Source organism: Buceros rhinoceros, unplaced genomic scaffold, assembly GCF_000710305.1.
Source record: "Buceros rhinoceros silvestris isolate BGI_N320 unplaced genomic scaffold, ASM71030v1 scaffold28572, whole genome shotgun sequence".
Classification (NCBI taxonomy): domain Eukaryota; kingdom Metazoa; phylum Chordata; class Aves; order Bucerotiformes; family Bucerotidae; genus Buceros; species Buceros rhinoceros.
This window is the reverse complement of record NW_010399958.1, coordinates 39,840-50,258: the sequence shown is the minus strand read 5'-3', so window position 1 is coordinate 50,258 and position 10,419 is coordinate 39,840. Positions and strand designations below refer to the sequence as shown.

Below are 10,419 nucleotides of genomic sequence, written 5' to 3'. Positions count from 1 at the left end.
ATGCTGGAGAACATGTGCGAAGAAGCATTGAGAAGCATCACGCTTTATCAGTGAGTGGTCACTATTTTCTACTTGGTTTGGTCATGAAATATCCACTGCACAAAACCTGCTGGCCCTGAACTTTCTTTGCCTGGCAACTTGCATAGTTTCCGTGTCCAGAATTAACATCAAACTGACCTTGAGCCACAGGGAGGGTAATGTGTGTACGTACATGTACTGCTGTGGCCGTGCTTTCAGCTGCGCCGACTGTTTGTTCACGCTAACATACAAGTTCTTTCATGGAACTGTTGTCTGTCTAGGTTGGATTTGTACCCTCCAGCTGTTTGTGATGATTCTTCAGCACAGAATGATGTCGTGAAGGAGCACAGCTCACAGGAAGCAACAATGCGGAGTGTCTTTGGTTGCGTTCTCGTGTTTTCATTTGACCGAAATGAGTAGCTCTCTGTCAGAATAGTTCCCATCCTATCACTTCTGCTGCTGTTCCCTCCCTCCTCCTTGTCGCATTATGCCATCCTTGGAACTTGTATGGATGGCTGGTTCAACTCACCCAACAGCAGAGAAGAGACTCCACATCACACAAATTAACCGGTTTTGCTGGTCTCCTCTCCACAATGTTGCTACTGGCCGTGGGACCAGACAAATGTCAGTGGTGTGACAAAGTGGATGGAAGCTTGTGTGTAGGAAACTTTGGTATGGTAGAGCTGGGTCTGTGGGAGTGGGTTTGTGGGCAGACTGGTTGAACATGACCTTCCCCTTCTGGCATTATTCAGCTGCTGACTCAGCGGAACTGAAACACCTTGTTCTCATTTATCGCTTTTCTGTGTATGAGAGACCTGTGATGGTGCCCACACATGCTTCATTCCAGTGAAAACCAGCTTTTTCAGTCATCAAAGGTTTTTTTACTGTGTTGTGTATCTTAGTGCATCCTAATGTCAAATTATCCCAAGACAATGTGAATGCCTGATGCTGCCTGTCGTAGCTGCTCATCAGGAACTAAGCCACTGCTGCTGAAACAGCTGACCTGGCTTGACAAGTGTTAATACAGAGACTCTTACGGGGTCTCTAAATCTAAGAAAAGAGTGATCTTTTCAGGCTTCCTTCCTAGTAAGCAAAGAACACCTCAAAAACTTACCTTACACGTGGGTCCACAGGACTGTTACAATTTGAGAAGCACAAAGCAAAGGGATGTAGAAGGGTAGAGATGTGACAGCATTACAGAGTCATCAAGAAAATAATATTTTTTTATTTTTCCTTAGCTGCTAAATGCTATAGGGTACATGAAATCTCTCTTAAAATGAAAGATGAACTTGTGGGGTTCCTCTCTAACTACATTTTTACTGACACGTGCCCTCTCTCCTCAGAAAACAATACATATTATTTGAATGTGTTTTTAGATTGCATCCACAGTGTTGGTATTCTCGAAACATCTGTTTGTTTCTCAGCAGGTATAAAAAATACATGAAAAAGGAAAATGAGCGAACCAGACCAGGGAACATGCGTTACAGCTCATAGGATTAGTGATGTAGGTACGTATGCTGTCATGTTCAAATGTCCTTTTATCACAGTCTAGAGTGAAACTTCTTAGGAAATTCTCTGTGCAATTAATAGCTGCAGATGGAAGCTGCTACGGCGTTGTGATCGTGGAATCGTGGAACGGTTTGGGCTGGAGGGGACTTTCAGTGGTCACTTAGTTCCAACTCCTGCCATGGGCAGGGACACCTTCCACTAGAGCAGGCTGCTCCAGCCCCGTCCAGCCTGGCCCTGAGCGCTGCCAGGGATGGGGCGCACACAGCCTCTCTGGGCACGCTGTGCCAGGGTCTCACCACCCTTGTTGTAAAAAAAGTGTCTTCCTTGTATCCAGTCTGAATCGCTTTAAACCTGGTGCCCCTTGTCCTGTTGCTACAGGCCCTGTAAAAAGTCTTTCTCTGTTTTTCTTGTAAGTCCCCTTTGCAGGATTGACCTTAGCACTTTATGCGGGACCCTGCCGCAGAACCTTCTCTCAGACATACCGCTTCCAGCCCCGCTGCTTTGGACAGTGAATGGGAGAACACCTTTCTCTCCGCGCCTCATGGCCAGTTTCACTGCTAGGGCAACCTAAACCCGAGGTTCTTGAGCAAAGGCCATTGCTCATCCCTGTGAGCTTCCTGGCTTCCGTAAAGTTCCGGAGATCCGTGCACCACCGCTTTGCAGTGCTGGGGCAAAGGTTCCGGTGTTCTTGTTTATCATCATAAAGGTATCTCAGGCATTAGCAAATATTTGCTATAGAAAATTGTGAAGGGGCGGTTTAAAATCTGAAAGTTTAATATTTTGTATTTTTATTAATGTGTGTATGTTTGTGTATATATTTGTAAAGTCCTCAGTAGAAGAAGAAACAGATAAGGATTAGCAGTGGAGCTTCGTAAGGCTCAGATAAACAGGTTAAAGGAAAAGGCACATTGAAAGCAAAGACAAAATTAAATTATTTGGGGTTAGAGGTTTGGAAATTGAACCTGTCTTTTGCTCCTCCTCATTCTTTTCTTAGCTGTGAGGGACATTAAGTTGGTGAAGATGAGTTACTTGAGGAAGTACCTCAGGTACTTTCTCTTACATTAGTTCTATATTGTAGCTATGTATATTTATATGGTTTATATAAAAAAATATACAGGAAAATATATAGAAAAAGACCAGATTGCATTTTTAATTTAAACTTGGGACTTTCAGAGACATCTCTAAGGCTTCCAAACATTGGCACAAGCTTTTTTTTTGTTTAGAAATAAAACATAGTAACCACTTTTTTTTTTTTAAACTAGGTACTACCAAGTTTAACCTCTTTAAGTAAATGGATTCTCTGCTTATTCACTGTTCTCCAATACATTTTTCTGTGGTTAGATCAGAGTAAGACAACCCAGCCAAAGAAAAATAGTGCCTCTCCCTGTTAGTTCATAGCATTCCTTGTGCTCTCCATCTGTTTGTTCAGTGGGATGGTCCATTCTCCCTTCCTGGTTGTTTTCTGTGCTTTACTGCTTCCTGTACAGCCGTATCCACTTCTACATTTCTCATCCTGTTTTTCCATGCTCTTTGTCAACCATCTGCTTTAATATTATATTGTGAGAAAGAAAAGGTGCAAAAGCAAATACATGGATTTGGTTTTTGATCACATCTCTTATCCTTCCTGCACTGCACTGAGGGATGAAGCTGCAAGGTTTCAAAAGCCAGTGGGGAATGAGAGCTGTCGAACTGGGACAGCAAACAGTCGTTCCATTGAGTAGTTTAAGGAGGTGACAACGCTGTCATAGACCAAAGCAAACGGGCCAGGATATTGTAATTTTGAGTGCCCTACCCGGGCGGGGTTCCTACCCCTGGGTAACCTACAACAGTTCAGAACAGCAGGTGTGAGAGATCCATCAGATCAGGAGTTGTGGAAGTTGGAGTGGCAAGGCCGGAAGCCGACCGTAGCACAGGGACTTGGTCAATGCGCGCATAGACCTGCGTGTAGGATGCATGCAGAACACCTCCAGGAGCTCCACTTACAGAGGAGCTGCACCAGGTGCTGCAGGCAGAGATCTAGATCTATATCTTCTCTGGAAGATGATGGTGTCCCACGTTTTCTCTGACACTTTCCTGCATCACAGGATGCCATCCCAGAATTAACTGAGGATCTCTGATGCTGGAACATCACGCTGTCCTGCTTTTCAAAGCTCGTGAGGTTCACAAGCACCATACCAGGCCCGTAGCAGTAGTTGACACTGTGTAGTGGCACTAGAAACAGTGGTTCTCCCGTAATGAATACAAGGGGACACATCTGCCACCAAACCTCCCAGGTGCTCCCAGCCATCTGCCCACAGGGAGCCCGAATGAGAAGTGTTACGGAATTGCTGTGAAGCTCCTGCCATGCCCTGCTGCTGGGGATGCTGTGGACGCTGCCTGACGTGACTCCTAGCAGCGACAGTGAGCCTTTGGGAGCGGTAATGGAGGAGTGATAGGCTTAGGAAGAACAACTGAACAAGTGGCTTGTCAGAGGGTTTGGCAACAGAACTTTCACTGCTTTGAACGTGGAATGATGTTCCACAATCTCTGCTGGATGATGTCATAAGCAATCTCGGAAAGAAGGAAAAAAAAAATCTTCACATAAAAATCTTGCTGACTGAGAAATAAAAGCCCACAGATGAACAAAGCTACCTGAAGGTCTAAAAACTCAAAAGGAGATTATTCATACTAATCTCACAGGGAGGATAAAGGGGAAGAAATTAGTGGATCAAACTTCTGAACGTTTTTCGTGTAAGGTACAGAGAATAAAAAAGTAGTCGTAATACGAGATCACAGCTGTAATCTGGTTAGCATAACACTGGGTTGGTGGAATAATTCACATGCTGAGAAGATTAGCGTGAAGAAAGCAGGACTGACAAGCAGGAGGAAAGGAGGAGGAAGCCTTCCTCTCCGTAGGTGGTGTATCCTCTCAAGTTCAGAGAGTGGAACTGCAAAGGGATCGCCTGTGGAAACCATCAGAGATGATTAGAGGGGAAGAAAGACGCCGTTCTGTTTTGAGGGGAGTCTGGCGCACACCAAGGAGCCAGGAAAGTCTGTGGGTTAATATTAGGCAGCTCCACACTGAGGTGACATGAGCATGCTTCTCTCCTTTTCTGTAGGCAGATCTGGTTCAGACAGGGTTTGCAGCCTGGGTTTTCTGGACTCGTTCTGAAAGGGCTGCTGGTCCTCTCAGTCCTTGGCTCACCCCGTTTCAGTGTACACATAATACGCTGTGCAGTGGGGTGAGCCTGAGACGGTGGAAGTCACCATTCTTAGGAAGGTGGCGAGGGGGAAGGGAAGTAAAGGTAGTAGATTTTAGGAGCATGAGCATCAGCTCATCTGAGCACTCTGTGGTAAACTGGAGGTGACTGTTGTTCAGGGAATATGGCGATTCCTCAGTGAAACTTCTTAAAGAGATCATTTTGAAGGTGTCTTCACTGGGTGGTGAAAGACTGGCTTGGATAAATCTTTATTGCCTTCAAATGCTTTTTCATCGAAACTGCTTCCTCTGGGGTTTTTTGGACTTCAGTCTTTGACTACTGTCACGGTCTCTCAAATGCTGACAATAGACTGCGGGAAGGGGTGTTGTAACCCATACCGTATGCAGCAGAAACCAAGTGTGGTGCTTTCCCTGCAATCTCGTGCCTTTCTCTTCCTAAGGAAGCACATTGTTTTTCCCAGGGGCCCCCAGGAGCCGAGTAAGCTCTTCTTATGGCTGGAGATCCAACGGGTGATGTAACTGCAGCTCAGTCTGTTCATTTATAATCAGTAGTTTATATACCTTCCAGGAAAAAGATCCTCCTGTTGCTCAATCCACGGATTACAGTGAATATTGGGGTAGTTTTCCACTTTGAACTAAGAATGCATATATTGAAACGTGTATTTCTGTATTAGAACTTACTGAAATTCCAGTAAACACTGTTGAAAGTGAATGATTCTTTAAGTCCATATGTGAAAAAACCCTTTTAAGATAACTTCCTTTCAGAGAAATGGTTTGTTTCTCATATAACTTACACTAGCTTTTGTTTGTTTCAGATTCTTACTCACCGACCAAACTGTTTCAAATTTCTATCTATAGTGCTCTGATTTTATGACTCACACTCAAAATATTTCTCCAGAGTGTGAACTGACTGTATGTGTTTTATGTGATAACTAGAAAATCCGGTGATTGCTATGAGAAATGGTCTTTGCCGCCAGAAGTATAAACCTGTTGACTACAAACATCTGTATGAACTTGCTGCGGCAGAAAAGATGGCATCTGCAAAAATTCAGTTAAAGGTATGGGGTTTATATTATTTGTAATTTAAAATTTAGTCATCATATTTCTTTTCACTGCCCCGAGGACTCTGGGAATGGATAGGGCTAACAAATCGCTGTAGCAGCGTTCTGCAAAAGGTGAGAGTTGATCATGGTTAGTGCTGCTGTGATTTGGACGTGTTACTGGGGGATTTCTTTGAATCAGAGATGCAAAACGTGTGGATTCTGCTTACCAAAAAGACAGGAAAAGTTTGTATTCAAGTGCTGTGAGGAAATTAATCAAGACTCATTGCATAAATTACTCAAAATACTGGGGGTAATGAAGAATTTGCAGGAAGAAATGGGAACGGGAGGTGATGCAGAAAGAAGCAAAGCAAACAGGTATGAAGTGAGGATTTGTAAAAATCAAGCTGGGGCAGATCTCGAAAAGAAAATTAAAAGGGTTTTATAGCCGTGAAGTGTGGGTGTAAACTAGACCATTGGAAGGGTGTAGACAGCCGCAGCATGGCCCAGGCGGGGAATGAGAAGGTGGCCTGCTTAATGCTCTGCTTTTGTTCAGAATGAGGAGTTATAACACGTGGACAAGGCAGGGTCGCTACCAGAGCTGAAGCAGCAGCAAAAGTCAGGGCTGTTAGGCTGGAAAGAAGAGCAGGAACTGGATTTTGCTTTATGCCACCTCAACTGTCAGGTGCCGCGTTCGTCTGTTTCACTTGGCCGTTGTGTAGCCAGCAGCTTTGGGGTTAGCCTGGCTTATGAGTGAGGTCCGGTGCTGCACACAGGCGGCTCCTCTGCCCCCAGAGGTACCTCTGCTTGGGGAACGGTTCAGCTTTCACGTGACAGGGTGACTAAGCGCTCAGCGTGGAGCTGTTCAGGTGCCTTTGTGGCACACTTCTGGAACTGGGATGACTTCAGCACCCGTGGCCTTGAGCTGGCTGCTGATGGTTGCATTGGAGCTTCCAGTAAGACTGACCGGCGGCTGTGTAACACCGTGCAGTTAGTGCTCAGACAAGGTTGTGTGGTGTTCCTGCAGGATGGGGAGATCAGAGTGGCTTTGCTAACAGCCAGACCATGCCAGGCGGAACCAGTCCGGTTAAATTGAGGTAGCTTTTTAAAGATGATGTGCTTGACTGTCTTCGTGTCTTCCTTCGCAACATGTCCTCTATGAATATGTATCGACTGACTTGTCAGTCTCCGTTACGTACAACACTGGGGAGCTGATGAATCTTTTATTTTATTTTTGAAAGTTTTGTACCGTTCTGACAGGGCAGTTCTGATTGCTTCCAACATTATCTACAAACCAATAGGGGAAACATGCAATGTTTTTGTGAACGAGCTCCCTAAACAGCAAACCCAAAAGGGTCAGAAGGCTGTGACTCGTCTTAGCTTTCATCCAGCTGTAGACTACGGAGTTTGTCAGGATTTTACAATGGTAGAAAATGACATAATTTAATGTCAACATGTTTGTCTTGAGAAAAGAAATTATTTGAATCCTGTTTATGAGTTTAGGTCTTTTCCATAGAGCTTGTCATCATGCTGTGGCATTAAGCCATGACAGAAATTTAAATGTTCACCCCTTGTTTTCAGTGGCACAGCCGAGTCGCGGATGGATGCTCTTTTACGTGGGCTTGTGCATAAGTACTTGTATATTGCAGCTACGTGGGGCAGGTGGGAGGGTGAAGGGGATTAGGAATAAACAGGCTTTGTTTTAGCTGTGGGTGTCCAGAAACATCCTTTGGATTTGTATTTTTAAGAACTCCCCTTTAACAAATAGTGCTTTCTTTGATGGAGGGATATCAAACGGTCGGAATTGCAGATGTCCAAGAAGTCTCCAACCTCTCTGGAGCATCTGCTGCTTGCTCCGTGTGCTTTCCTTTTGAGTTGTGTGGAAATAGTGTAAAACGTTGATCCAGAAACACTGGAGAGGTAACTCCATGTGAGAGTGGAACACTGATGAGTGTTACATGTTTAAAAAGAAATAAAAATCAAATCCGCAGAAGTGATTTCTGAAGAAATTGGCACTGATACCGATTCAGCTGAAATAGTTCCTGTAGGCTGAGAAACAGAATAGAATAGGGAGAAATGTACCAGTCTGAAGCGGAGCCCTCTGGCAGTCCTGGTCTTTGAAGGCATTTCCAGAAAACGGCAAACCCAGCAGGTTTTGTGTGCTTCACCTCTGCTAATGCGGCAGGTTGCTGCCCCTCCAGCCCCCGGCCGTTCCTCTGAACAGTGCTGTTCTGTGGATGGCCTTGGGGATGAAAGGCAATGCTGAAGACGATGCAAAGGGCAGAGACTAACGTTGTCTTGTGCAGGTGGCTGAGGGACCTGGTCAGGTGATGACTTTGGCATGTATAAAATAAAGTTCAGAGCCTTCATTCAGATGGGATTGCAGAGTTCAGAGGGAACTCTGCCGAAGAAAGATGGGGTTAGGATAAAAATTCTAGAATTATATTTCCTTTATTAACATCTAAAAGATATTTAGAAGTTCTTTGAACAGAAGTTATTAAATGAAATATATTAGTGAGCAACATAACCATGTACTTTTTTGTTGTTCCAATGCTGTTTCTTTAATCGTAGTAGATGTTTCTTTAATCGTAGTAGCAAGTCTGATTGACTAGTTCACACTGCTGTCTGGAAGGGCTTGCAGCATGAAAGGGGCTGCTCGTGCAGCTCCTCTCCTTGCATTTCAGGTGGGAAAGGGTGATGGTGAATGTGAGGAAGAACATGACTTTCTTGGTAGCAGTATTGCTTCCCTTAAAGCCTGTAAGTGTAGTATCTGCCAGAGCTTTTGACATATTTCTTTATGGTTTGGCAGTACAAAATTCTACTGAATTCATTCAAGCTTTAAACTAATTTTTCATCATCTGTCTTTTCATATTTCACCTTTTCAAGTGTTTTCCACCTGAGCAGGTAGTAAAATACATATATATGCTGAAAGCTCCACGGAGGACACAGTGTGTTCCCACCTACCACTTTTTGTTTCTCATTCAGGCTATCCAAACGTTGAAGTGCTGGGTTACTCCTCCATTGAGGCAGAACCATGGAAGCAAACAGTAAATCATCTGTTGACCATTTAAGGATGAAAAATACAGCACATACAGAAAAAAGCTAGAATTGTAGCAATTACACATAAATGTCGTTGCTGTTGCTATCAAGTGTCGGCTTTATGGATCTGCTTCAACTTCTGATTCGTTTCAGTTGTAGAGTTGAAGATGTGTGTATTTTCAAACCGAACCCAGCATTCTTTTTCCTCAAGTCTGGTTTTAAGCACCTAACAGCAATCAAGAGGAAGTCCTAAATTGCTTTTTTTCATGAAAATATGTAAGCAATAAAAACGAGTTGTTGTCTTTGATTCAAAGGCATGGTAACCTGCCGATTGAAAGTGTAAGCCAGGGGCTCTCGCGCTCTCTCACAGCACGGTCACACATGCAGCTTCCTGAAACCCCCTCATTTTTCCGTCAGTCCTGGGATCTCTCCACAGCAGCTATTGCAACTTCTTACCCAAACAGCCGCTAGAGTGGGTTTGATGCACAAGCACAATGGATTAACCACACTCCGCTTGTGGCGCTTCCTTGTGTGAGTGTCTGGAAACCAGGTATATTCAACCAGGTGCATGAAAGCCAGGCTCCTTTGAGAGGAGTGTTTCCAGTTTCAAAAATATAGGTATTCTGTTTTGAAGTACGATTTTCTGTTTTAGAGAAAGCTTTGTTTGGTGTAAATTATGGGAGCCTCTGGGATCAGAACAGGTTTCGCAGCTGGAAGAAGCTCTCTGGGGCAGGGATGAGGTCAGGCGTTACAGAGGAAGGCGGTGGCAAGGCAGCAAAAAGGGAAGGAACAGGAAAGGAGCCAATTCTGAACTGAAGTGCTGCTTTGTCCCAGCATCCACCAAGAGGCCAGAAGGCGGTCACGAGAGAAAACTGATTGTCTCAGGGGCTTCTGGCAGCCACAGGCTTCTGATCCTTCTCCCTTCACTGCTCTTGGCTGGAGACATCTGGCTACCACTTCACCAGCCTTTCCCCGGCAGCTTTTCCTCTAGTTTACGCAGTACCTCCAGCCATCTCAAAAGCATGTGTTTCTGTTTTATCCAAACTTGGAAGCGACGTTTTTGTGAAGCCCTCGGACAGTTTCAGAGCCGCTTTAATTGGATAGATTTTGAAAGACATGCTTTCACTCTCATCTCGCCACCTGTAAGAAAGCGTGTTTTGCTTTCTCCTGCTCATCTTCCCCCTTTCACCTCCTGGGAGAGAGAGATGGGAAGAAAAAGGAGAAAAAGGGAAAGGAGAAAATGGTCTGCATTTTTTTTTCACTTTCTCTTCTCATTTAATTGTGATTTGAAATAGAATAATTTTTTTCATGAAAATTGGTTACGTTTGAACCTGTTGTTCAAAACAGGTTTTGAGAAAAGCTTTTAGGTTCACCATTCTGTAGTTCAGAGTCTCTGTATGAAGGCACTCGATAAAGCTATTGAACAGATTCAAAACACAAGCTTTAATTTTTCCTGCAGATTAAAAAAACTGAGCAAGTTTCAAAAATGAACAAAGAACAAATGCTGCTGAAACAGCATCGGCAAGTGTGGTGGCAAGAGCATGAGAGACTGAGTGAGAGCAGGTAAGAGCTGAGAAATCTGAATTAGCCATTGTTAAATAATTCAGAAGGCAG

The 10,419-nt window shown here is 44.2% G+C and overlaps 1 protein-coding gene across 1 annotated transcript in view; it reads left to right on the top strand.

Annotated features, from left to right (window-relative positions):
• Positions 1–1,471: 1,471 nt before the first annotated feature.
• CCDC148 (coiled-coil domain containing 148) overlaps positions 1,472–10,419 on the top strand; it is a gene marked incomplete at its 3' end in the record, with an annotated part of 48,751 nt that continues 39,803 nt past the window's right edge. Inside the window, exons 1-3 of the mRNA XM_010131686.1 lie at positions 1,472–1,526; positions 5,663–5,784; positions 10,265–10,368. Of these exons, the coding sequence (XP_010129988.1) occupies positions 1,472–1,526; positions 5,663–5,784; positions 10,265–10,368 (281 nt within the window). The remainder of the gene's footprint in view (positions 1,527–5,662; positions 5,785–10,264; positions 10,369–10,419) is intronic.